The sequence below is a fragment of the Chinchilla lanigera genome, unplaced genomic scaffold (genome assembly GCF_000276665.1).
Source record: "Chinchilla lanigera isolate Chin_1 unplaced genomic scaffold, ChiLan1.0 scaffold00084, whole genome shotgun sequence".
NCBI classification, from domain to species: domain Eukaryota; kingdom Metazoa; phylum Chordata; class Mammalia; order Rodentia; family Chinchillidae; genus Chinchilla; species Chinchilla lanigera.
The window spans coordinates 8,000,906-8,026,743 of NW_004955485.1; the positions used below are offsets into that span (position 1 = coordinate 8,000,906).

Consider the following 25,838-nt stretch of genomic DNA (forward strand, 5'->3'; position numbering starts at 1 on the left):
GGCCGGGGGGCCGGGAGTCCGGAGCCAGGGACGCCCCCGGGCGGGAGGGACGAGGCCGGCGGCCCGGGAGGCGCAGAGTCCGCGGCCGGGCCGCCTCTCGCCCTCTCCGCTGGCCTGGAGCAACCTTGGGATTTTCTGCCAAGAGGGAGGCCACGGCTGATTCACCTCCGGGGCTTTTGGGGGGACATTCCTGCTGTGGGAAAGCCGCCTCTTCGAACTGTCCGTGGGCGGGGGGCGCTTCCCAGTGGGGGCCCGGGCTTCTGCTCCTTAGGCCAATGGGGGAGGCGTCCGCCGTTCAGGCCAGGCTCTCAGCCGCCTGGACTCGCAAGCCGAGCCGTGCAGCCTGCGCGGAGCGAGGTCGAGCCCTGCACGCCCACCCCGCGCCCGGCTCCCTGGAGCTCTCGAGTCTGATTCCTTCCCTGCGCTCGGGAAGGTGTGTTGCGGCCCCCGGCCTCCCGCGCGCTGTGTGCGTGGGTCGACATGCACGTGCCGCGAGCGCGTCTGGGGGGTGGGCTCCGGAGCTGCTCGGCCCGACGGCGTGCGCCTGCTCTGCGGGCACCGCGAGCCCTCCAGCCTGTGCGCGGAGGGTGTGTCCCGCGCGAGTGCACAGGTGAACAAGTCTGCTTGCGCGCGTGTGCGAGTCGGAGCGCAGGTGTACTTACGGTTCGCGTGGTGTTAGCGAGGGTGCGGACGTGTGAGCGTGTTACGTGGCCGTGCGCCGCTCGTCGGGTGTGCGCCCCTGCCACTCTCCAGCCCGGCGCTTGGACCCGCACAGGTCTCGGTCCGCCCTTGTGGCCGCCACGCAGGGGTCTGCGCCGGCCTCTCGCCGCGGCGGCGGCCCGGTTCCGGCTTCTCTCCGCCCGATCCGCCGCGACGCGAAGCTACACCTCGCCAGCAGCCCGGGCTCCGGCGGGGAAAGCCCCTTTCCCGCCCCCGGGAGGGGGGAATTCCCGTGACGTTTCCGCGCGTCACGCCCCGTGCTGTTTCTCATTGGCTGAAAGTCCAACTCTGGACTCGCGCAGCCAACCACGAGGGGCCCAGGCGCGCCTCTCCGAGGGCGCGGTCCGCCGTCGGGCCGCGCGGGGCCTTGCACTCCGCGCGTGCTGACGGCGGGACCAGTCCCGGGCTGGACAGCGGCGAGGGCCGCTCCCCGCCCAACGCTCGGGTCCCTTCCATTGCCCAGACTGGCGCGGGCCGGCGGGGCATCCCCGCGGCTTCTCGCCCTTGGCCTCGCCTGACGCCTGGCTGCTTCTGGAGAACCCCGGGGGGCGGGGGGCGGAGCCGGCCCGCCCCAGCCGGGCCCGGCTGCTCGGAAGGGTTGCGGGAAGAGGAAGGAAGTAGCTCTTGCGGTCAGTCCCTGGGCGCCATCTGGCGGCCGTACGCGACCGGGACCCCGAGGCCCTCCCTGCTCGCGCGCGTCTCTGCTTCGGGAGGAGACCACGGGCCCCAAACTCTACGTGGCAGGTCTATAACGAGGAAGGCTGTTAGGCTGACCTGAGTTCGGGATTCTGCCTTGCGCCGGGAAGGGAGGTGTTTCCGGGCCTCGTTCATCTTCCGCAGAGGTTAAGGATGTTAGACTTGAAAAGGCATCTACAGTCTAAATGTAAGCTTCCTCCGAGCAGGGAATGACCCTTATCTTCCCAGCTTCCATTTTTTTTTTTTTTTTTTTTTTTTTAACAGAGTCAGGCCAGGGTTATAGGCCAGCGGCACAAGTGCCTGCCTGGCAAGCGCATGGTCTTGAGTCCTATTCCCGGTACAAAAAGAAGACAGGGTCTCACTGTGCCGTTCAGGCTGGCCTGAAGTCACTGTGTAGCCCAGGCTGGCCTGGAGCTCGTAGTGAGCCTGCCTCAGCCTCCCGAGTGCTGGGATTACAGGCGTGGACCACCACACCAGGTGCCCCTTTCGTATGGATGCAATTACGGGCTGCACTGGCACTAAAATGGACTGTTACGGCTCTTGATTTGGGTTCTGCCTAGCCTTCTCTTCCTGTTAATCTTGGCAGAAAATATACAGTTAGGGTACTTTATTTATTTATTTATGGTCTTTTTTGACACAGGGTCTCCCCACGCAGTTCGGGTTGGCCTTGAACTCACTGTGTAGCCCAGACTGGCCTCCAACTCGAAGCGATCCTCCTGCTCAGCCTCCCACATGCTGGGATTACAGGCGTGTGCCAGCAACCTGGTTTGTTAGGGTACTTTAGTATAAATTCTGAGAGATAACCACAGACTGAGTACCCTTTATCCAAAATGCTTGAGACTAAGCACACCTGTAATCCCAGCACTTGGGAGGCTGAGACATGAAGATCAATGCATGTGTAAGGCCAGCCTAAACCATATAGCAAGACCCTGTTTCAGAACAAATAGCAAAAGAGTAGAAGTGCTTCAGATTTTGGAATTGTTTGGATTTTGGAGTATTTGCATAGACTATATAGGTGGAAACTTTCTAATCTGAAAATCTGAAATGCTCCAAAATCTGAAACTGCATCAATTTTTGTGTTTTTGAGAAACGCTGTCTCTATGTAGTCCTGGCCTCAAACTCACGGTGGTCCTTCTGCCTCAGCATTCCAAGTGCTGAAGTTACAGGCGTGCACAACCACGCCCGGCAGAAACTGCATCAATTTTGAATTACAGATGCTCACCCTATATGACCTTTATGTACTAATGAAAAGCTTAAGGCTCCAAAAGGCACAGTGACACCACCAGACACAGCTGGAAAGGGACAGAGTTAAGATTCTAACCCTGTCTCTTGCCTGCAAGAGAAATCTCTCCCTCCATTTGTATAAAGCAAAACAGGCCTTTCTGCTTTATGTGGATTTTCAAGTACTTTTTTTTGCGGGGGGTTCTTTTTGAGATAAGGTCTTGCTATGCAGTTCAGGCTGGCCTTGAGCTCACTTTGTATCAGGGCCTTGTGAATGGTAGACAAGCACTCTACCACTGAGCCACATCCCCAGCCCCAATGGCTCAAATCCAGCCAGGCATGGTGACACACACCTGTAATCCCAGCACTCTGGTAGTGTCTTGGTTACTTTTCTCTCATTGCTGAGACAAAATACCCAACACCCAGAATTAAAGAGGAAAAGGTTTATTTAGCCTCATGTGGTCAGGTGGTTTTTCAGAGGTGGCTGAATCTGGGGGGAATCAAGCATGCAATGCCAGGACAGTGTGATACTAGGATTAAGGGTGTGAGTGCTACCCCTAAGGGCAAGTAGTGTGGATAAAATATAAGAGAACGAGGGCTGGTGTAGTCATTGCTGGTCACTTGTAGCTCACTTGCTTGCTGCCTTCTGCCTGCCCTGCTTTGCCTTGGACTGTTTCTCCTCTGTGATGCCCTCTGCCATGTGCCACCCTGCCTTGGAGCCAGCCAACTATGAACCTAAACCTCCACAAACTGTGAGCTACAATAAACCTTTCCTCCTTTAACTTTAGGTGTGAGGTACTTTGTGCCTGCGACGAGAAAAAGTAAGACGCACATACTGACCCACAGTCTGAGCTATAATTCATCTGATGATTGAGAAAAGTTCTTGTAGAAAACTTCAGATAGATGATATGTGTGTTTTTTGTTTTGTTTTGTTTTTGTTTTGAGACAGGGTCTCACTACTAGTGAGAACTTTACTGTGAGTTCAAAGACCCTGAACTCACTATGTAGCTCAGGCTGGCCTCTAACTCATGGCAGTCCTCTTGCCTCAGCTTTCCAAGTGCTGGGATTACAGGCGTGCACCACCACACCAGGCAAGGGCCTGGGTTTGATCCCCAGAACTGGAAGAAAAAAGAAAGAAAAGAACTGAGGCCTGAGTGTTGCTTTCTCACAGCTGTCCTTGCCTTGAAGGAGGCAGCGCCGTCTGCAGCCTGGCGCTGTGTACCCGCTGCTCTGTAACAGAACCAGCCTCCCAGAGAGCATCTGCTGCCCAGCGTGGAGGCGGTTGGCCTGTAGTTCCTCTGCTTCTCTCCTAGTCTGTGAGATGAGCTGAGGGACGAGGAGTCGGCACTGTCCTTTGTTCACAGCACGGCCTTCAGCTTTGCAGCGACCAGTGCTCTTCCCCCAGAGGGGAGCATAAGCTTGAAAGGACAGCTTGCAGGTCTTGGACAGAGAACAGAGACTGTAGCAGTGCGAGTTCCTGCTGGCCAGCTGGCTGCAGAGCCACGCTTCTCTGCTCTCACAACGAAGCCCGGGCCCTCATTTCCCCAGGGCCGGGCTGGGCTAGGCCAGCTTTGGTTAGTGTGGAAAGAAGGCATGGTCTTGGCCCACATGAGGGAGAGAAACTCTGGCAGGTGTCTTAGTATTGCCCACAGCAGGCACTTCTCCTTTCTGAGGTGCTCTTTCCACACCTAAGTGAAGCACCTACAAACCTAAACTCCCAGTGGCTGGAACCGTGAAGCAAAAGGACACGGTGGTGAGCGCCCCGCCCCTTGTGAGGGAGACAAGCTGGTCACACTACAGGCCCCGCTCTCCTCTGTCCTGCAGAAGGGGCAGGCAGCACTATGCAGCAAGCCAAGGTCAGTGGCTTCCCTTGGGGAAGGGTAACGGACAGTGTTGCGTAGGCCAGGCGTGGTGGTGCGTGACTGTAAGCCCAGCTACTGAGGAGGCTGAGGCAGGAGGAGTGCACGTTCAAGGGCAGCCTGGGCAACTTTGTGAGACCATGTCTCAAAATAACAAACAAAAAGGGCTAGGAATGTAGCTCAGTGGTAGAGCACTTGCATAGCTTATGTGAGGCCCTGGGTACATTCCCTAGTGCCAAGCAAAAACAAACAAAAAAGCAATCTGAATGCTACTCTGGCACTGCCCCTGTGGGCCCACTGCCTGCTCCAGGCAGTCCTGCCTGGATCCCGCATGCTGATTCTGCATGGGGGCTCTGCTCACGCCCACTGACAGGTGGATGGCGTCAGTGGGGGCAGGAAAGACTGTTCCTCTGCAGTATGGCATGAGGCTCCGGCGGAGGGCAAGAGGCTGCTCCACTTCTCCACGCCCTGGGCCCAGGTGTTCTCGGGACAGGAGGGGGCTTCGCAAGGGTCTCTTCCGAGCACTGCAGAATGCCCACCCTGGCACCCTCATCTCTGCTGAGGGTGCACTGCCACAGCAGCGGGAGGGGGGAACAGTGCCGCAGGGTCCCTCGGCCCAGTCCTGGCCCCTGCCTGCTGCGGGGGCCGGGTAGGCTCTGCCGCATGTTGCCAGTTTACCCATGAGCCAAGCCCCAGAGACCCCAGCAATGTGGTGTCCTTCCCCACAAGCTTGAGGAAGCAGGGAGGAAAGGCAGTGGCGGCGGTGCTCAGACCTTTATTACAGCGTAAAAAGTCCACTGTCGCCACAGTTTCCGCATGTACATGCTCCTTCGGGCAGCCCCGCCGGTCCCCCGCCTGCCTCCACAGTGCCCATCACCGCTCCAGACTGACAATGATTGCTAAAGGGGGCAGCAGAGGAGGGAGCCTCGGGCTGCTGGGGCGGGATGGCCGTGGAGCGAAGTGCGGAGTGGCTGGGCCGGGCGCTCCGCACCTGACCTGGGCGCTGCAGGGCCGGCACAGTGATGCTCCCAGTGCTGCCAGGCCGCAGGCAGAGGCCGCAGGCGACGCCTAAGTGCACTCTCAGGGTGGACCCTCAGGAACGGACCCCAGAGGAGGAAGGAGGCCCTGCAGTCTGAAGCGGGGTCCAGCAAGGGCTTTGAGAGTTGCCCTTTCCCCAGCTCCAAGTGACAGTGACAGCAACAGCAGCTCGGATTGGGCCTGCGGAGTCTGGGGCCCCGGATGGCCGAAGAGGACCAGGGACGGCCCGGTGGGAAGTGCTGGTCCTGCTCTCGGAGGGCCCTGCCTTAGTTGACCTCGGAGGTGGGCAGGGGGTCTGTGGGGCGGGGCGTGGCCAAGAGGGGCACAGGAGAGGTGGCCTCGATGAGCGCGGGGTTGAGGATGATGGGCAGAGTCATGGGTGGTACGCCCACCTGCAGCGGGGAGGCCAAGGGCTGCAGGATCAGTGGGGGCTGGGGCAGCGGGGGAGACCCCTCTGGGGCTGGGCTTGAGGGCGCTGGTGATCCCGGGGGACTGCTGCAGGTGGCTCGGGAGCCCTTGGGGTTCTCCAGGTCTGCGAGGAGAGGAAGGTGGCTGCAGTCAGGCCGTCTCGTCGGCAAGGGACAACTCACACTTCCGAGCCAGTACTGAACCTCTGTTCTTCCCCATCCCCTCCCAGGCTGAAATTTTGGGAGTCTCCCCTCAAAACTCAGCTCAAGGTTCAGCTGCCTTCAGTCTACCTCGCACTGGCGCCCTGGGCAGGGTAATTAGGTCCGGTCGTTACTAGAACCCCTGAGGGGCACATCTGCTCTAGGGCCCCTGCGGCCCTCCTCGGGCTGCTCACCCCTGCTCCTCAGTGATCCCAAGCCCGCTCCGGCCCTCCGCCCTCCTGCTTCCTGCCCACTCTCGAGCAGGCCAGCCCGGAGGGACCTACCGCAGGCTCCCAACTCGGAGGGTATCTCTGGGAGAGGTGGATGGCCGGGTGTCCAGGGGTCACCAGCAGCAGGAGTCAGGTGGGCCGAGGCTAGAGGTTTCGGGCCGTGTGGTTCCGTGGGCATGGGGTCTGGGGTGGGCAGAAAATCCAGAGGGCGACTCTCAGTGCTTTTTTCCCAGCAGGGCCCTGGCTGCCTACCAGTCTCTGTACGCACCTGGGGCACGGAGAATGAATTCAGCTTTGGGGATCCTTTGGTGAAGCTAGGCCAGGCCCCCTACCTTGGATGACAGTTTGCTTGAAAAGCTCATCGCGTAAGTGTGGCAGAAAGCAGTCAATGCGCTCCCAGGTGATCTCCCAGAGGGCAGAGGGGCCACCGCCTCGCGCATCTGCACTGTGGAAAATCTCCGCTGTGTCCATCACCAGGAGCATGTTCTTCAGCGATTCAGGGATGGCTTCCGACTGCAGGAGGCAGCAGGAATGAGAGGAGGAAAGAGGCACCAGGGGAGCAGGTGCCCAGGAGACAGCCAGTCTTCCTGGAAGGTGGCAGAGGCAGAGGGCAGTGGGCGCTCTCACCAGTAAATCGCTAGAGCCTGCGTGCATGTACTTGTCCATGAAGTCCAGGATGGTGAGCCAGAGGGCCGCAAAGGTGGACAGGGACAGCAGCGGAGACAGGTGCTGTAGGAAGACCTATGGCCCACCAGCCCCTTTCAGCCAGGGGCAGCACAAGAACTCTCTGAACCCCTCCTAGGGCTGAGGGGCAGGCTGATACACCTTGCACGGGGGTTCTGGATAAGAGACAGCCCTGAGTCCTGCTGAGTCCCCATAGCCAGGTGGCCCAAGCACATGGGCTGCATCTCTAGATCCTACTGGAAGCCCCGGCTTCCCAACTTGGGAAAGCCAGGTACGGTGAGAGTAGGTGGGGTAAGGTGGAGAGCTGTACCTTCGAGAGCAGCGTGGAAGCCCTCATCCGGGTCTCCTCCATCCCACCCACATCTGCTGGGCTGATGTTTTCTAAGAGCTTGGTCAGCAGAGGGAACAGCACCTGGTAGGTGAATACCCAATGTTGCCGGGCGTGGTGGCACAAGCCTGACACCCTAGCACTTGGGAGGCTGTCAGTTTGAGGCCAGCCTGGGCTACATAATGAGTTTAAGACTAGCCTGGACTACACAGTGAGACCCTGTCTGAAAAAAAAAACAGAAAACAAAACAAAAAACCAAAACCCCGTGTTACCTGAGAAGGGTCAGTTGGGCAGCTTTGCCCCAAGGAAGCTGGGGGTGGGTAGGGTAGGTACAGAACAGCCAAGAAAGTACACTGAGTACAGATACTAGAGCTCTTCAGCTGCCTTTTCCTAGGATTTAAACTTTACCTCAAGACCAGTGTGAAGTCCTACCTTGTTAAAACAGGACTCCCACTCCAGGGCATCTAGCTTTTGCAAGTCATGTACCAGAAGCGCTCGCTGGAGATAGGTTAATGCCTGCATTCGGACCTGGCGCCGGGCGTCACAGCACAGGCAGGCAATGCCTGAGAGCAAGAGGAGGGTCAAGCTCCTGCAGGCATCTGGGCCCGGGCTCCCCAAGCTCAGCACTACCTCTTCCCTCCCCTGCCCGCTCCCCGAGTTTACCCTGCAGTAAAGGGCACCAGCAGTGGGCCCAGAGAGTGCGCGAATCTGCTTCAATCTTCTGGCCACCTGTCTCCAGGGGGCGCTGCTCTTCTGCCCACGAGCTGTAGATAGAGGCTGCCCTTGTGTGCAAGGTGTGCATCAGGTCGAGTAGCTGGGATCACAGGAGAGGGCAGGACACGAGTGGGGTGAGGCCTGCTCGGCCCCTTCCCACCTTCACCCACTGTCTCCGACTGAGTCCTCAAGGGCCTCTCGCGCCATTCGCTCCATACTCCTCCCCTTTTTCCCCAATTAATGTTTTATTTTTATTATACACATCAATATTGTACAGAAAAGAATAAAGAATCCCCTCATGTTAAACTGTATTGAGATTCCCTTTGCCTCAACTTGATGATCTGGTTGCTCCCGACCTGGCTGTGTTTCTCAAAGTCAGGAATCACAGTAAGGGAGAGTGTAGGAGATGTGTGGACTAAGACTCAACAGCATGCAGTTGCTATGAGAAAGGAACTGTCAGTTCTATTTCACATTTCATTTTTTTTTTTTCCGGTACCGGGAATCGAACTCAGGACCTTGTGCTTGCTAGGCAGGCGCTGTGCGGCTGAGCTGCTGAGCTAAATCCCCAGCCCCACTATTTCACACTTCTGATGACACAGAAAACCTTATTTTATTAATCTCATTTTAAAAACGAAGCAAGCTCAGAGACTTGCATGAGCAATAGTGTCTGGCTAGATTAATATCTGTAAGTTTTCATTGTTTTTCTAAGGCCATTCTATTTAAGGCAACTGTTTCCCTATTTAGTTAGTGAAATAAATTCAGCTCAGTGGGGTGTAGCAGCACATGGCTATACAGTAATTCCAGCTAACTGAGGGGCTGAGACACTGCAAGTTCAATGCCAGCCTGAGCAACTTAGAAAGAGCCTGTCTTTAAAACACAAAGAGGCCTGGGCTGACCTTCACTGTTGTCACTGTGCCTACAGCTGCAAAGCCTTTGTCTAGCACGTGCAAGGCCTGGGGCTCAATCCTCAGTATTGAAAAAAAAAAATCAGCATAAAATCCATGTTTTTGTCACAAACAGGATTTTGTCACCGTGCAAATCTGGATTTTAAACAGACTCCTGCACTGGCGGCCTCATCCTTCAGCAGAACTACGTTAGCCTCATCCCCAGTAGCTTTTGCAGAACGACCTCCCCAGACAGCTCTGTGAATTTTCCCAATGCAAATACGGGCTCCCGCAGCACTTTTGCTTTCTAACAAGGACATCATAATGAGAACAACAGACTGGCAAGGTTTTCTGTGTCTTTCCCCCTGCTGTGTGCAGTCAACTGATCAACTGCCTCCTTCAAGTCGTCATGTCGGGACCTCTAGGATCACGCTTTCCATCCTCTTTTCCCAGACTTGGCAGACCAGCCTGCTGGTGCTAAGCATAAGAGGTCTTGCTAGGTAGTTCAGGCTAGCCTCGAGCTCACAGCAGTCCTCCTGCCTCAGCCTCCTGAGTGCTGAGATTATCGTCGTGCACCACCACGCCTGTCAAGATTGTCCATAGCTTCTGACTGCTGTGGTTTTTAGTAAAACCAATACAGAACAAATGAAGCACACACCATCAGTAATCTCACATAAACGTAACCTCCATCATTGTCCGCCATTTTTTGACCATGGAACACATTTTGTCACAGGTAAGATCCATGCCATGGAAGTTAGGGCAGTTTCTGTCCTGAACATCCTCAGTAATTAACTTGAACTTTTCAGATGCAAAGTCCTCTGCAAGGCTCAGTTCAAACACATACTCTCTGAGGCCATTAGATGCAATTTTGGTTCCCTGAGTTGTGGTGACTAGTGTTTTTCCAGTATTTCTTATATTGAACATAACTGGTGATTTCACTATATACTAACCCTTCTCAGAGCTGCTCAGTCAAAAGGCTTTCTTCTTTCTTTCTTTTTCTTTGCTTCTCTCCTTCCTTCCTTCCTTCCTTCCTTCCTTCCTTCCTTCCTTCCTTCCTTCCTTCCTTCCTTCCTTCCCTCCCTCTGTCCCTCCCTTCCTCCTTCCTTCTTTCCTTCCTTCCCTCCTTCCTTCCTTCCTATCTTCCTTCCTTCTTTCTTTTTTGGGACAGGGGCCTACTCACTATGTAGTGCAGGCTGGCCTTGAACTTGCAATTTTCCTCCCTCAGTTTCCCTAGTGCTGGGATAACAGGTGTGCATCACTATGCTTGGCTTTTAAAATCAGTATTATATGAGTTAAATAGACATAGAATAAATATAGAAGAATGGACAAGAAACTGGTGATGTGGATGCCTCTAGTAAAGGAAGTTAGTGGCTGGAGACAGGAACGGAATGGAAATTTGCTTTTATCAATTTACCCTTTTGTAACTTTTGAACTTTGTACTATGTACGCGGATTATCTACTCAAGAAATACATTTTAATTTAAACATACATTCTAGCAAGCAAAGGCTTTCAGGTGGCCACTGCTGGGAGGAGGTGCTCGAGGCTTGGGCAGAATACAGAGGCCTCCTCTTAGTCGTGACTTCCTCAGCCCCCACCCCGCTCAAAAAAAAAAAAAAAAAACCAGCAAAAAAGGGCCGGGGATACAGCTCAGTGGCACAAGTGCCTGCCTGGCAAGTGCAAGGTCCTGAGTTTGATTCCCAGTACCAAAAAAACACAAAAAACCCCCCAGAAAACCTGACTTCCCCAGCCCCACCAGGACCCAGCCACAGTACAGGGGAGGAAGGAAGTAAAGGCTGCCATACTTACGTCCTGACTGACCTGTAAAGACACCGTGTGGTAGCTGGCAGGCACGCCTTCGTCCTCGTCGTCGTCACTGTGCCCACCCCGAGCGGCGTGCTGGCTGGAGGTACGAGGCCGCCGGAGCACTGAGCCCTCCTTGGGCTTCTTCTTAAAGCGGTTCCCTTTGTTGTCGTATTTGTGACTCTTGCCACGTTTCTCCTGGGACTTGCACCCTGAGCAGAGCCAGACTAGGTCACATATGCACAGCCACACGCAAGACAAAGATGCCCCGCCTGCCTCCATTCCCCGCCTCCCTCCTGAAGGTCCACACGGCCTTCCCACTGCCCCTTCATGCGACAACCCACCGCCATTGAGACTGGCCTCCACGAAGATGCGCAGGGTTTTGACGCAGAGCTCGAAGTTGTCAGGGGTAATGTGGGCCGCATCACGCACAATGAAGGACAGCGATTCCACACACTTAAGCAGGGACTTGGTGTCGTGTGGCCCCAGGTCCAGCCCCACTGTGAGGCTATACTGATTGATGGGGGGCGAAGGGCCCGGCCGGCTGGGCCCTGGCCCTGGCCCTGGCTTGGAGTTATCAATGTCATCCTTCCCCACCTGTTAAGTACACAGGGAACAAGCTGGGGACTCAGGCGTGACCTCCCTTCTCCCCACATGCCCTCTAGAGGACCGGGAATCTTTCTCAGACTCATCTGCCTCTAGAAGAGCCAAACACCACCTCTTGTACCCTCACTCACCACTAACCAACCGCTGTTGACTACATCAGCATCAGTGGCTGATCGGTGTATCTTGCCAGGCCTGCCATGGTCAGTGTAGACCTCTGAGTCAGAAGTGTACCCTCGGTCCAGGCTCACATCAGTCTGATGGTAAGATGGGAGCTCACTGTCTGACTGGGCCCCTAAGCCAGACAAGGAGAAAGGGAGAGTCAGGGTGCAGATGGAATGTTGGGACGAAAGATTCAGGCTCAGAAGGAAGGTGCTGAGGTCTGGCCTCCTCTCTCTCTGGCCTGGCCTACTTTCAGCCATGTCACCAAAGGGCTGAGACCTGGACGGCTTTTCTCTTGGCCAAACAGGGCAGCAGGCTAATTTGGGCTCCTGATGGCATTTAGCAGCAGCTGTCAGAGAAAGGGGTGGTGGCGAAGCACAGTTTCTTAGAAAATGGTCCTCGGCTTCAGCTTAGCTTCACAGCCTTTTGCACTGCCTACTGGCCTTCATGTTTTATGTGTAGGTATTGGCCAGAAGGCACTGGAAACTCTAGAAGCAGGCAGCAGCAGAAGTCAGGCGTGTTTCATTTGCTGAATGCCATGAACAGTGTTCTGCTTTCCAGTCCCAAGCGCCGGGACCAGGCCCGTTTACGTGCCAGCAGCTCCCTGGGAAAGGGCTTACCAGCGTCGGGTGCGTCGGCCCTGGCTGCGGCCTGCAGCGTGGCTGGCGGCTTCACCCCAGAGCCAATGCACTCCAGCAGCGTGAAGAGGGCGGCCCAGTCATCACCCGAGTGGATATTGGCTGCGTTGGTCTTCAGGAGCTCGTGGAGCCCGTACGCAACCTGGTGGCTAACTCTGCAGAGCACGCTGGGCTTCATGAGCAGCAAGATGCGCAGGGAGAGCAGCACCTGGCGGGGGAGGCACACAGCTTCCTTTCTAGTCTCCTTCCCCATCAGCTTCTTTAGGTCAATATGAGGGCTAGGTCAACTTCATTTTTTCCCCCTACTGTAGATTTCAATTACTCCAGCACTATTTGTTGAAAAGGCTATCTTTCTCCATTGAATTATTTTTATATCTTGGTAAAAAAAAAAAAATCAGTGAACATATTTGTGTGGGTCTATTTCTAGGTTCTCTGCTCTGTCCCACTGACCTATGGGTCTGTCTCCCCACAAACACTACATAATCTTCACCACTGCAGCTACATAACAAGTCTTACTGTCAGTGATTCCCCTCATTGTGCTTGTCAAAGTGTTTGGCTGTTCCAGGGCTGGTGCCTTTCCATCTAAATTTAGCATTTGAGCAGGCTGTGGTAGCACATGCCTATTACCCCAAGACCTGGCAGGCTAAGGCAGGAGAACTGCTGCAAGTTCATGTTACATAGTGCAGTCAAGCCTGGTCGTCTTAAACTACATTGTAAGAACCTGCCTCAAAAAACCAAAAAAAATTTAGGACAAACTTTCTAGGTCTATAGGAAACCTTGCTGGGATTTTTCTGTTCTGTTTTGTTTTGCATTTTTTGTATGTATGTTTTTGAGACGGGGTCTCGCTATTCAGTTCAGGCTGGCCTTGAGCTTACTTTGTAGCCCAGGCTGGTCTCAAACGCACAATGATCCTCCTGCCTCAGCCTCCTGAGTGCTGGGACTACAGGTGTGCACTACCATGCCTGGCTTTTTTTTTTTTTTTTTAACTTTTTAATATTTTGGTGTTGAAGACTGAACCCAGGGCCTCCCACTTGCTGGACAAGTGTTCTGCCACTGAGCTAAATCCCCAACCCCTTGTTTTTTGACAGGGTTTTGCTCTGCAGTGCAGGCTGGCCTTGAACTCACTATATATAGTCCAGGCTTGGCTCAAATTTGTAGCAATTCTCCTGCCTCAGCCTCCTGAGTGCTGGGATTAGCCACAACTCCTGGCTCCTTGCTGGGATTTTTATAGGAGCTGCACTAACATAGAGATTGATTTGGGAAGAACTGACTTCTTTGCTATGTTGAGTCTTTTATCCACCAACATGGGATCTCTTTTCACTCACTCATTTATTTGAGACAGGGTCTTGCTACATAGGCTAGTCTGGCCAAAAAACTGCAGCCCAGCCTGGTCTTGAACTCATGATTTTCCTGCCTCAGCCTCCCAGGTGCTGGGATTACAAATGTGGACCACCACATGGCCTCTTCATTTATTTAGATCTTCTTGGATTCCTTTAATAAACATTTTGTAATTTTCAGCATATAAATCCTATACAAATCCTGTCTTGTTAGGGGTATATCTAAACATTTCACTTTATTGGAGGCACTGTAAGTGGGTATTTTATTTTTAATTTCAGTCCCCATGTTCATTTTTAGCATGAGGAAATATAATTAATTTTTCATGTACTGATCATGTTGAACTCATTTATTCTTTTTCTTTCTTTTTTTTATTCTTTTTGTTTTTTTGAGACAGTCTTGCTATATAGTCTAGGCTAGCCTTGAACTCACAGAGATCCCCCTGCCTCAGCCTCTGCAGTGCTGGCACTACGTGAGTGCTGGGATTACAGGATGCGCCACCATGTCCAGCTGTCTATGTTTATTGTATGTTTATTATTAGTTATTCTGTGTTTACTTAGTTGAGCCAAGGGACCGAAGGAGGGCTCTAAGCCTAAGAACTAAGAAATCAGGCGTTGAGCTGGGATGAGTAGAAAGGCAGACAGGGGCAGTCTAGTCCTGAAAGCAGACTTAAGAGGACCCTGCGGGGGTGCAAGGCACTAGCTTCCTGCCTGAGGCCATTCCAGGGCCACGTCCAACGTCAGCTGTTAGTCTGTGCTGGTTCTGTGGCTGCTGTGGGCTCACGTTAGGGATGTTAAATGTATGCCCTGCCTGAGGCCAGATTCATGACTGACACTGTGGCCGGAGTCCCTTGCATACGTGCCTGCTCTCCCAGATGTGCTCCACTTACCTGGCCGCTGATCTCTTCTCTCCGGAGCAGGCGAATGGCCAGGCGCATCAACCCTACCACCGCCCGCTCCACCAGGAAACAGAAATCTTGTGCTTGGACACAGAGGTGGTAGAGATGGTCTCGAACAGTCTGCCATACACAGCCCACACGGTCTCTGCACAAGAGGGATGAGCACTGTCTCAGGGGAGAGGCCACTGAGCAGAAGGCCCCTAGGCTTTTCATGACTCCTTTATACACCCTAAGCAGATGGTATAGTGGGCAAGCTTTCCCCTGACCACCTAGTTTCACGTGTTTCTTCCTGGAGCCCACTCAGCAAGATGCCTTCCATCCTTTGGAGGGTCTGCCTCAAAGTTGCCCACAGCGGCCTTCTCCTACCTGTTTTTTTTTTTTCTGGTACCGGGAGTCAAACTCACAACCTCACGCTTGCCAGGCAGGTGCTGTGCCGCTGAGCTAAATCCCCAGCCCCGCCTACCTATTTTCTAACACAATCCTTAGCAGCATCTCCAGACAGAAAGCAGCATCTTCCTCATCATACGTCTCTTCATCTGGTGTCACTGAGACCAGAGCCTGGGGCAGAGGAGCAGCAGGAAAGAAGGCATGAGGAAGCTGTCTGCTGGCTCTGCTCCAACAGACACTGAGGCACACACCACTGCCCACCACCCCTAAGACCCAGCCATCCTTCCATCTCGCTCTCCGCCCTGTACCTTCATGAGCTCCTGCAAGGATTCCAGTTGGAGGAACTTGCTTTCCGTGATCATCTTTTCTGGGTCACATTGCTAAAGTGGGTATAAGAGAGAAGGGCCCTGTGACAAGGGCTGCAGAGAAGCCAGGAAAACAGAGTCCCCCTGGCCATAAGCCCGCATGATTCTTTTTTCAGGTCACATGGCAGAATCTGTCCAGCAGGGAGGGAGGTGCCTAGGCTTTCGAGGTTACCTTGATACAGTCCAAGGCTGCTCTCTTGGCCTCTTGGTTCTCAGTGGATGGACCCCGCATGCTAGACTGCTCAGGACCACTCAGGGTCAGCCAGCTCACGAAGCTCAGTACTGTTGACTCTCCTCTGTAGGAAAAGGGCCCATTTCCTGGTGAGCTGTAGGTTCTGACCCTCTCTCCTCAAGGTCCTCAGCCTCTTGCCTGCCCTTACCGGTTTGATGGTGTCTCTTCTCGCTGGAGAGAAATCTTGCCATTGGGATCTACAAAATCTTCTACCTGGAGAAGTAGAATAATTTATTTCCATATGTCCTTTGCCTTTTTTGATCCTCATGTAAAGTTCTCTGGATTTTTCTCTGTGGCCCTCTGTCCCAGCACCACTGCAGCCCCTCCAAGTGGCAAGTGGCACGGCTTCTACCAGCCTTCCTTTCCAGCTACCCCCAAGATCTGTGGCACGACATCTGAGGTTTCTGGTAAGCTCTGGGAGGCACTGGGCTCTGTGCTATTCTTAATCAGATCTCCACACATACAGCGCAGAGTGCTGGTGTTCTTGTCTTGCTGACTAGTCTACCAAGAATTACCTCCACCATAGCCTTGGGCAGCAGTTGGGCTCGGAAAAGCTGCAGCATGGCCTCCATGATATTCTTCCAGCCCTCCCGCAGGATGTCGCCATGACGATGGGCCAGATGGAATACTGTTTTGGCTGCAATGTGAGCCTTAGGGTTGCTTCCAAATACAGTGGGCAGGTTCTCAATAGACTGGAAAAGAGGATTAGAAGAAGCTAAGTGCCTGGCTATTACAGTATGTGCAAAGAAGACTCTTAGGCCCCTGTCTCTGGTTCCCTGAGGGCACTTCTGGCTTTGCTTCAATCCCCCAGAATACTGGTAGGAAAGGCCAATCTGGCTAGGGTAACACTATTCTTACTCAAGTGTGGAAGACAAAAATGGCCTAAACTGTGGCGTATCAAGGGAGTGAGTGCAGACAAAGGTAAACCCGTGGCCATGAGAGAGGTCTTCCTGGAAATCCAGGTACAGTTCCTGCCGGACTTACCTCACTGCTGAGAGCTGTGAATTTGCACAGTGAGATGATGAGATTGTCAAACACATCGCTCAGGCCATAGTGGGCGGAGATCATGGCACACTTCCTGTAATGTCACCCCCAGCACAGAAACAAAGTCACTGGAAGGCCAGGCAGCCCTTCTGCGTCCCTGAGGAGGCTTGCATGGGGCTCCTTCCCAGTCAGTCCCAGAAAGAGACCTTGCACTTCAGTCTGTTTAAGATCGAGCTTCCCAAACTGCAGCCTCCCTCCACAAACTCAGTAGGAACCCCCTCTAAGGAAAGTAAGCACAGGAGTTGAAGAGGCATGGAAGCAATCATGTTAGCTCGGAGAGGTGGGAGAGGTCAAGACGAAAGCCAGAGTGGGCTACCTGAAGCCGGAGATGGCTTTCTGGACAATCGGCTCCTCAAGGCTTTTGTCAAAGACGTAAGAGAGAGCAGCAATTGTGGGGCCCCAGGTCATAGTGAAGAGGTCCAGATCGTAGCTGCCAGGAGGCACGCGCAGGAAGATGCCCTCAGGGGTGGCACCTCGATGAAGCAGCACATTCCAGACGTAGTTCTCCCGAACCAAGCCCGTCTGCTCCTCAGGCATCACAATTTCCTCATTCCTGTCAGGAGGCGAGGGAAGGAACAGGTGTACTGCTGTGCACGTGACTGCTCCTGAACAGGACAGGGCCTTTGCCCAGGCAGGCATCTCCCATCAGTAGGAGGCCACTGAAACTGCAACTCAGGGGTCTGTTTCCTACTCACTGGTATCTCAGGGAAAAAAGAAAGGGAAACCTCAAAACATCGGAAGTCTCGTCTCTAGGCTTTCAGTTTGTCATAAGAGCTCATGTTCTTTTGGGGGTGTCAGCGTATAAACAGACTCTATTCTTTCTGATTTACGGGAAACAGTGTCTAACCTCTGACTCTGACCTTTGAACGAGTTAAGAGTGCTCGTGCCCCAGTGGCCATCTTGATTCTTTTCTAGCCAGAGAATGCATCTTGTAAGCTAGACAGGAAAACCTAGGTGCTTTAGGTTCAGGAAATGGGGGCACAATATCCCAGTCAAGAGAAGGCGTTTGGGCGGGGGATGTAGCTCAATGGTAGCACATAAGAGGCCCTGGGTTCAATCTCCAGCATATTTAAAAAATAAGTAAGTAAAAAATAAGAGAGACAGTTTGGATCCTGGCGTAGAGTACTAGAGACCATGCTGTTGAGGCTTCTCTAGGGAAGAAATGAGTGGGCAGAAACTGGGCACCCCGCTAAGCCCTGGGCATCCGAGGCACCAGAGCTGATGCGCTCCTCCCGTGCAGAGCTAGTGCACTGCTTTCCATATACTCACTTGATGGCATGGTACATGTCCTCCAGGATGTCCTGCTCGAAGTCTTTGCCTCCGTTCACACCTTTCAGGTTCTTACGAAACTCCTACAGATAGGCCAGTAAGTTTTTTCTCTCTTGTGTCAATGCTGACGTCCCACCCATAGAACTCTGGGTCTGCTCTGTGGTACCTGGGACTTGGGAACCAGCAGGTGAGAGAACTCACCTCCCCACCCTAGTTCCTCTTCTGTACTGGCCAGCCGTCCCTGGTTCTTTTGGACAGGGCCCTGTCCACACGCCGATTAGAAATCCTACCTCCAAAGCTGTGCTGGGTCTTCTCTGCCTTGCCTGGGAGCCACACTTACCTCTAGGGTCATGGGCACATTCTGTTTGCGAACGTTGTGGTTGTGCTGGTCGGTGTTAAGCATGATGACGGCATAGGCCAGGGCAAAGCAGGCATCGCTATTGGCAAATGGGGAGCCATTACAATTCTGAAAAAGCAAAGATCCCGCCGTTGTCAGTGACTTTCACTGGCCAATTAAACCCTCTCTACCAACCCACTGGTCAGGTCAGCAGTGGTACAGAGAGAGGCAGCACCTGGGAAGTGGTCCACCTCTCGCTAATTCTGTCACAGAAGCTGCTGCTCTCTCCACAGAAAGCTTACCAATGCTGCTCTTAGCCTTCTTAGGAGACAGCAGCTGGTTTGTTTTTCTTAAGTTGGGGCTACAGAAACCCTCAAGCTGACTGACCTGGGGCCTTGGGCTCAGCCTCTGCCATTCCCACTCACCCTCCAGTGCTCCGTAAACGCCTCCAGTAACCTCTGGATGACCGGTGCCTCCCCAGGCAAACGGAAGGCTTCCAGGTAGAGGCGGAGAGCTTCATCAAGCCGCAGACCCTGAAAGCTGAAGGTGCTAGAGGAAAAGAGGCAGAATGAAGAGGCTGGAGCGTGGAGCAAGACAGGTTGGGCTCTCTGTCAGCCACAGTCCCCCTAACTTTCTCTTACCTAGAGCAGAGAAGGCTGAGGGAGCTGGCATAGGGGCAGTATTCCTGGTATCCTTAATACAATACCTACCCTCAGCACTTATCACAGGGCTCTTTCAGATCTGACAGTTAAAGAGGAAGGGAAGAGGCAGAACGTGTGACCTGGTCATCAGCAGGAACTGAGTGAGACTACTTAGAGGGAGGGAGGCGCAGTCCCCCCAGCTGATGACCAACTATGTTCCACACTTCTTTCTTCCTTTTGCAGAGCTGGGGATCAAATCCACGACCTTGTACATACTAGGCAATAGCTCTGCCACTGAGCTACACCCCCAGCCCTCACATTTGTTGTAGTTTCCTCACCTCACAAAACTTTCCAACAGGTCAATGTTTTTGCGGTCACTCACAAACTCTCCAATCATTTTCTTATCCAGTCGAGGGTTCTCTCGGAGCCACTGGGCTACCTCTGTGTTGTCCATGGGGATGGTGAGGAGACCTTTCTCCTGCAGAAACTGGATCCCTTTCTTTGGTTTCTGATTGAACTGCTCTGTGCCAGTGATTAATAGCTGGAGGAGAGAGACTAGAGGTGTCAGAAGCTACTCTGCCCCTAAATCAGACAAAAACAGGCTGTATTCCCCCATAGCCCACAGCGGGCCACCTAATGGGCTCCTGGGACATGGTTGTCTTTTCTTTTTTCGAGACAGGATCCTGCTACATAGTTCAGGATGGCCTTGAACTCACTATGTAGTCCCAGGCTGACCTTGAACTCAAGGTGATCCTCTGGCCTCAGCCTCCTAAGTGCTGGGATTACAGGCTGGGATGACCCCACAACCAAACCTGGGTCACACTGGCCCTGTCTCTCTCCTATCTCTCTGTGTCATCAGAAGTGACTGAGGAGCTCCTTGCCAGTCTTTTTCTGAGGGCACAAGATGCACAGGCAGCTCCTTCTCTCTAAATTAGGAATGAGGGAAAAAATAGAAGGGACTAGAGGATTCATTTCAGTTTTATATTCATCCCTGGCATCTGTTGAAAGTCAGCACCCTGTTTTTAGCTTGGCTTGGATTTTCCTTTATTCTTTGGTTGTACAGCTCTTAAGGCCCGGGGATTGTTTGAAGGGCAAGATGAACTAACTGCAATAATCATTCTGTTCCTTGTGTGTTCTGTCACAGCTTTGTAATGAAGGGCACACATAAGCCAAAGCCATTTAGGCTGGCAATAAGAGGAGCAAAGGGTTAAATGGAAAGTTTGTGTATGTGTGTGTTAAGAAAACCAAAAGCACAAGCAGGTATTTGAACTTTACTAAAGCACCAGAATAAATGTCTGTTTTGTTTTTTATTGTTTTTTGTTTTTTTCCGGTACCGGGAATCGAACTCACAACCTCGCGCTTGCCAGGCAGGCGCTGTGCCGCTGAGCTAAATCCCCAGCCCCCAGAATAAATGTTAATTCCCTTTTATTGTCAGTCATCACACCAGAGCTGCAGATGACCAATAACTTTGGTGACTCACAGGACACCCCTAGGGCTCTGTCACCACCATACCTAATGTGGCTGTCAGCTGGAATAGCATTTGCCTCGCGGCAAATAACAGTCCTGCTTATCTACACAGCTTAGGAGTAAGGGAAGGTCTTCAAGCAGACCTGGGAAGTTGCTGAAAGCCCAGCGAGCCCAAAGCCTAGCCTCAGAAAGCTGTATACGAGCTGCTAGCGTCTCCCCTTCTCCTCATCCTCGGGGACAGAAACCCTACAAAGGACACTCAGACAGAGGAGCAGAGGCTGAACTCCGGGAAATAGGTGGGTGCATGTACCTTTTTTTTGCTTTTAATTTCAATTAGTTCCCGTGGATCTGGCAGGAGACAGGAAAATCGAGGTGGCTTCTGGGTAAACTTTTTGTCAGCTAAGAATGGGAAGAAGAGAGGGAAGACCCCATAAGACCTCTTTTACCAGGATCATATCTTTTCTTTTTTTGAGACAGGGTCTTGCTATGTAGTTCAGGCCGGACTTGTACTCAATATGGAGCCCAAGCTGGCTCCAAACTCATGGCAATGCTCCTACCTCAGCTTCTCAAATGCAGGGATTACAGGCGTGCGCCATCACATCTGGCACACCAGGGTAATGTCTTTGGGAAGGTCACAGATACACTCCCCAGTGAAAGGAGGAACCTCAGAAGTTTTCTTGTGCTCACCAGTCTCTCTTTCTTTTTTCTCTCACCAGTCTCTTACGCCCTGCTAGCCCTACCTTTCCAGCCTCTGAGTGTTTTACTCCTTCTGAGTTAACGAGGCTCACCAGGCATTGCCCTAGGCTACTCTGCTCTCCTCCTCGCCCCACCACACCTTCACTTGCTTGGGGCCATGGATACCCGCTACCCACCCACAGAGTCAGCAGCTTCCTCCAGGTCACTGCATCCCGGCTTCCCATGTTCTACTGGCAGCCGCCCTCCACCTGGCAGATGAAGGCCTGGGACATCTGATGCCATGCCTCTGGCTTTCCCGTCACTGTCTGCTCTCTCATCTGGGAAGAGAAAAAGACACATGAAGATTTATAGGTAGGAGGCAAGCAGAGCTGCAGGATGGGTTGAGTTCCAAGCCCAAAAGATCTATATGTTCCCATACACGGCACCAGCCCTAACAGGACAAGTAAGTAGTCCCTGTCTCAGGTGAGGCAAACATTGGATTCTGTAATTTAACAAAGAGGTTACTCAGTCACTTTCCCTGATTGTCTGCAGCTTCATTCTCAAGGAGAACACAGAAAAGATTACTAGAGTGCAGGCTAATATTGTGGGTAGGGAATAGCATGTCCTGGTGTTCTTAGGGGCATAAGTCCTACATCCTTTATTCTCTTCTCTTGCCATGAAGAAATAATAATTTTACAAAAACATCAAAGTAGCAGGGAGAAGAAAGGGAGTAGTTGGTGGGTCTTACTAACTTCCTTGCTTGGCTTGTGGTTCAAACATCAAACTCTGGAAGCACAGAATTGAGAGCACCCAGGGGAAGTGACAGAAGGACAGGAGGAAGCATTTGATGAACAGAGAAGGGACAAACACAGAGGTCGAGGGTCATCAAGAAAGAAATGCAGTTTGATCTCAGAGAGAGGGAGAGAGGGGGAAGAAGGAAAGGTAAAAGAGAGAAAGGAGAGGGAGGGGGAAGAAGAAAGAAGGAGAAGGGGAGAGAGGGAGCAGGAAGGAGCAGGAGAGACCGAGAGAGGGGAGGAGCAGGAGGCGGTGGCAGAAGGAAAAAGAAATGCCTCTTACCACCGCTAGCTTCTCGAGCACCATCCACTGCCTCATAGCTGGGCCTGGCTGTCTCTTTCTTCTCTTGCTGGGTGACGCTGTTGAGGACTCTGGCTTGGCAGTGGGCCTCACTGCTGTCAATCACTGTCAATAGGGCATCAAGAGAGAGTAGGTGTGTCGTGTAGAGCTGCCCAGACACAGGGAAGGCATTCTGGAAAGTAAACAGATCCATCAGACTTGAGGTTAGAATACTTTATACTTTGTTCTTCCCAAAATCTCAAAACCTATGACTTTTCCACTGTCTTTAGAGAATGCCTTTCTTCCCATTTCCCCTCCTCATACATAGCGTAATCGCTACCACCAAGATTTCCTCAATGCAGCCTTTTCACTAGAGGCCAGCAGTAGTGCTCAGCACCTTGGACAGCAGCTTGGTGAGCTCCTCAAAGAGGTTGGAACAGTAGTAGTCACAATCATAGTTGATGTAGAGCTCAGTGACAAAGCTGGGTATGCGCCAGAGCTGTACAATGGCCTCCAGTGCCATCTCCTTCATCTCATAAGGCATCTTGGGGTTTTCCACAGTGATGATCTCCATGAGTTTTTTGATGTACATCTGGCAATAACCCAGAGAATTTTATTTGGGTGGGGAAAGGATTTAGGAAAAGAAAATTAGACAGAAAGAACATTAAACAGGAAGCAGAAGGCCAGTCAGTAGGTGTTAACAGACCCTCAAGGTATTTCACTCCTAAATACATCCCCTTCTTTGGTTTCCATGCTGGAGGATAGGCTTGATTCTTTTTTGCCTTATGCCTAATCCCAAAGATGGTGCCTACTGCCTTGTTTGTATTTTCTATGTAACCCTGACCTTACCCTATTTAGAGTTCCTTTTTGCAGTTTAGTGGCAGTGCTGGCTTGATTCGAAAGAGGGCAAGAAGAGCTGTTTTCCATTGTGAGTTTACCTGCCAATCCTCATACTGCGGCAAAACACGCAGTCCGTGGCACCAGGGGTTCTCCCATTTTATTTACTTACTTGTTTTTTATTTTAAAAAGTAAAAGAAGGGTAACATAGTAATAGGGGGGGCTTACCAAATTACAGACAAAGTGGTAGGAAACTATCAATGCTTGTTGTTTTACATATTGTTATCTATAAGACAGTTTCTCAGGAAAACAAATAGACAAATAATAGTGAGTTACAGACAAAAGTGGTAGGAAATTATCAATAGTTGTTGTACTATACTTTGGTATCTTCAAAGGGGCTTCTAAAGAAAATAAATAGAGCTATACATGAGTGACCAATTGAATAAGCATTGACTATTCTCAATGGTGGGTTCTCCCATTTTATAGTCAGCCAGTTTTCTCTAGCATCCTTGAACTTTTCCACTACAGAAGCCGGCCAACGAGCTGAACTATGTAGACTAAAGTCACCCTCCTGTAGGAAGCCACTCCTATTCCCACCTGTGTAGCACCACAGAGCTGGCCCTACTGAAAATGCCATATAACTCCATTTTTTTTTTTTTCCTGAGACAGGGTCTTGCTATGTAGTTCAGGCCGGCCTTGAACTCACTATGTAGCCTAGGCTGGTCTCAAACTTTCGATCCTTCTGCCTCAGCCTCCCGAGTGCTGGGATTACATGTGTGTGCCATCTTGCCTGGCTTGGTTTTTGTTTTTATTCCAAGGTCAAGAAACTTACCTCTAATTGGAATTTGAGGTGCTCCCTCATACTCTCAAATAGTAGGAAGCAAACTCTCAGGGAAGCAGCATAAAGGTTCAGCCGCTCTACGCTGAGTAGCTGGAGATCAGAGAGAGGCCATGAGAGGTCAAAGTATGCCATGAGGTTCTTGAAGCTGACTTTTGGCTCAAGCAGTACAGAAGCAGAACAAACTGGGTGAAGTTGCCACTGAGGTCCTGTGGAATTCTGTGTCTAGCCATCTCTACACTTCTTTCAACTGGCAGTCTTTGCAGAGCTACTGGGACCCTTTTACTATGACTGGAAGGAGGGCTACCAGGGAGGAAGGTGCTTTCCTGGAACCTATACTCTGCACAAGCAGCCAAACCTTGTGTTCCCCCGGCCTTTGGGACCCTAAAATCAGCCAGGCGCTCTGAGCAATCTGGTCTTACCTGGAGTAAGTGGCGGCACATCTCATCCTTGATGAGGCCCAAGAGGGTCTGGCACTGGGCTATGGGGGCGGACTCAAGGGCCACTGTCAACAAATGCAGGCCCATGTGGATCATGACCTCGGAGTTGTGGCGGTCGTGTGGATTAGTGAGGGAGATGAGGAAGCGGAAGAGCTCACGGATGCAGGGAAGACCATAGGGAACCAAAGCTGTGCCTGAGAAGGTGAAGAGCACAGTGCAACTGCTGAGAACCAACCAGCCTGCAGGCTCAGCCTAGCCTGCCTTGCATTACACAAGGCAATTTCAAATAAGTGACTGACTTCAAAAAAAAGGGTTTTCCCTACCCTTCGGGAGGTGAGAAAATGAGCTTTTCTTATTGAGGGAATCAGAATTAAGCATCTCTCCTCTCTGTCAAAAGTCTTAAGCTTCCTATTCTCCCTCATTTCCTATTGCCCACCAAACTGCCTCTATATAAACTAGGGAAGGGCTCCACCTGTGCCATAGTTCTATGGCTGGATTCCATTTGCTGCCTAGAAAATGGCCTAGAACCAGGACTGGCAGGCAGCACTCTTTTTTTTTTTGGGTATCAGGAAGCGAACTCAGGGCCTTGCACTTGCCAGGTAGGCGCTTGTGCTGCTGAGCTATATCCCCGGCCCACAGCACTCATTTTGGCCCAAGCTGATCTAGGTTCAGGCAGCTTAGAGGGCAATGAATCGGCAGAGCCCACCAGAGGGTACTTACCTTCCTTCTGCGAAGACTGTGTAAACCGCACGCCCCGTGGATTGACATAATCCATGTCATGAACAGAGGCCAAGTCAGAGCGGTCAGCAGGGGATGTACACTCCTCTAGTACTTCAGGAATGGATTCCACCGATGCTGTATGGGCCTTTTCCACTGGGGCTGCTTCTTGCTATGACCAATATCAAGCAGATATAGGAAGAGGAATGAGGTAAGAGCAATTTAGAACTTACAAAGCTCTCTTGAAGTACTTGTCCTTTGAGCTACCTTTGGTGGACTACAGAGGTACCCAGCTTGGTGGTCTATGAATCACTGCAAGATAGCTCAGGGCACGAGTGCAGTGAAGGACTTGAGAAAACACCTCCTTTTGTCACTGCCCTACAGTGACTAGAACCCTAGGTATGCTTTAGAAGCTCTTACAGGCTTAGGGTCTGGATCATGATCTTCCAGAAAAAGTCATGGTCGGCTTCCCCCTTTTGCCAGGAACTACCTGCATGCATAATTTGACATATCCTGTGAGCTTCCCCTCATACTGAGTCAGGCTATATAGGTCTTCTGGACAGCACAACTAATTCAGAGAACAGGGACTAATTTTCTACCCCTATCTTCATTTGAGCCAAGGTCTGGATACAAGATCCAAAGGGTTAAGCCAATTCCCACAGAAGAAGATTAGTGAGGGGCCTTTAGGAATCCAAGCCATACCTGGGGGTCAGGCTGCTCAGGAACTCCCAGCTCACTGCCGCCAGGCTCTGCAGCAGGATGATATCCTGGAGAGCCAGGTTGCTCCAAGTCAGTCAGGTCTTCCTTGGATGTGGTCTGGGAGGAGAATTCCAGGCCACTGTCTGTGGAGGGACTGACTACCGCTGAGGCAGTTTCTGAACTTCCAGACGAGATGGGTGTGGGTGCGTCGATGAAGAGCATGCCACCTGCTGAGAGAAGTAAGTGGAGCTTGAAGGAGAGACTGTGGGCAAAACACGCAGTCCATGGCACCAGGGGTTGTTTCCCAGGCCGCATGCTCTTCTCTGCACACACTTTTCTCGAGTAATCAGAGATCCTCTCAAAGGAGAATACTCTTAAATTCCTTGTTGGGTTGCCGA

The 25,838-nt window shown here is 52.2% G+C and overlaps 2 protein-coding genes across 7 annotated transcripts in view; both read right to left on the reverse strand.

The window, feature by feature from the left end:
- The window catches only part of Nfkb2 (nuclear factor of kappa light polypeptide gene enhancer in B-cells 2 (p49/p100)), a gene marked incomplete in the record, with an annotated part of 7,047 nt that extends 6,176 nt beyond the window's left edge, over positions 1-871 (reverse strand). Inside the window, 1 exon segment of the mRNA XM_013504082.1 lies at positions 663-871.
- Positions 872-5,255: 4,384 nt separating this feature from the next.
- Positions 5,256-25,838, reverse strand: part of Gbf1 (golgi brefeldin A resistant guanine nucleotide exchange factor 1) — a 119,914-nt gene continuing 99,331 nt past the window's right edge. For 3 of the 6 annotated variants that reach the window (XM_005403846.2, XM_005403847.2, XM_005403848.2), the window contains 31 exons: positions 25,444-25,670; positions 24,745-24,913; positions 24,007-24,218; positions 23,579-23,677; positions 22,307-22,501; positions 21,913-22,102; positions 21,033-21,173; positions 20,471-20,559; positions 19,032-19,234; positions 18,478-18,601; positions 18,056-18,181; positions 17,716-17,798; positions 16,763-16,999; positions 16,387-16,480; positions 15,918-16,094; positions 15,551-15,615; positions 15,343-15,466; positions 15,114-15,185; positions 14,882-14,976; positions 14,410-14,563; positions 12,168-12,393; positions 11,520-11,680; positions 11,127-11,379; positions 10,789-10,994; positions 8,048-8,198; positions 7,817-7,947; positions 7,367-7,468; positions 7,000-7,113; positions 6,705-6,885; positions 6,427-6,555; positions 5,256-6,066 (listed from right to left, as the gene is read on the reverse strand). In XM_005403846.2, the coding sequence (XP_005403903.1) occupies positions 5,801-6,066; positions 6,427-6,555; positions 6,705-6,885; positions 7,000-7,113; positions 7,367-7,468; positions 7,817-7,947; positions 8,048-8,198; positions 10,789-10,994; positions 11,127-11,379; positions 11,520-11,680; positions 12,168-12,393; positions 14,410-14,563; positions 14,882-14,976; positions 15,114-15,185; positions 15,343-15,466; positions 15,551-15,615; positions 15,918-16,094; positions 16,387-16,480; positions 16,763-16,999; positions 17,716-17,798; positions 18,056-18,181; positions 18,478-18,601; positions 19,032-19,234; positions 20,471-20,559; positions 21,033-21,173; positions 21,913-22,102; positions 22,307-22,501; positions 23,579-23,677; positions 24,007-24,218; positions 24,745-24,913; positions 25,444-25,670 (4,796 nt within the window). In that variant the 3' untranslated portion in view covers positions 5,256-5,800. The remainder of the gene's footprint in view (positions 6,067-6,426; positions 6,556-6,704; positions 6,886-6,999; positions 7,114-7,366; positions 7,469-7,816; positions 7,948-8,047; positions 8,199-10,788; positions 10,995-11,126; positions 11,380-11,519; positions 11,681-12,167; positions 12,394-14,409; positions 14,564-14,881; positions 14,977-15,113; positions 15,186-15,342; positions 15,467-15,550; positions 15,616-15,917; positions 16,095-16,386; positions 16,481-16,762; positions 17,000-17,715; positions 17,799-18,055; positions 18,182-18,477; positions 18,602-19,031; positions 19,235-20,470; positions 20,560-21,032; positions 21,174-21,912; positions 22,103-22,306; positions 22,502-23,578; positions 23,678-24,006; positions 24,219-24,744; positions 24,914-25,443; positions 25,671-25,838) is intronic. The other 3 variants (XM_005403851.2, XM_005403849.2, XM_005403850.2) reach the window with 3 other exon arrangements.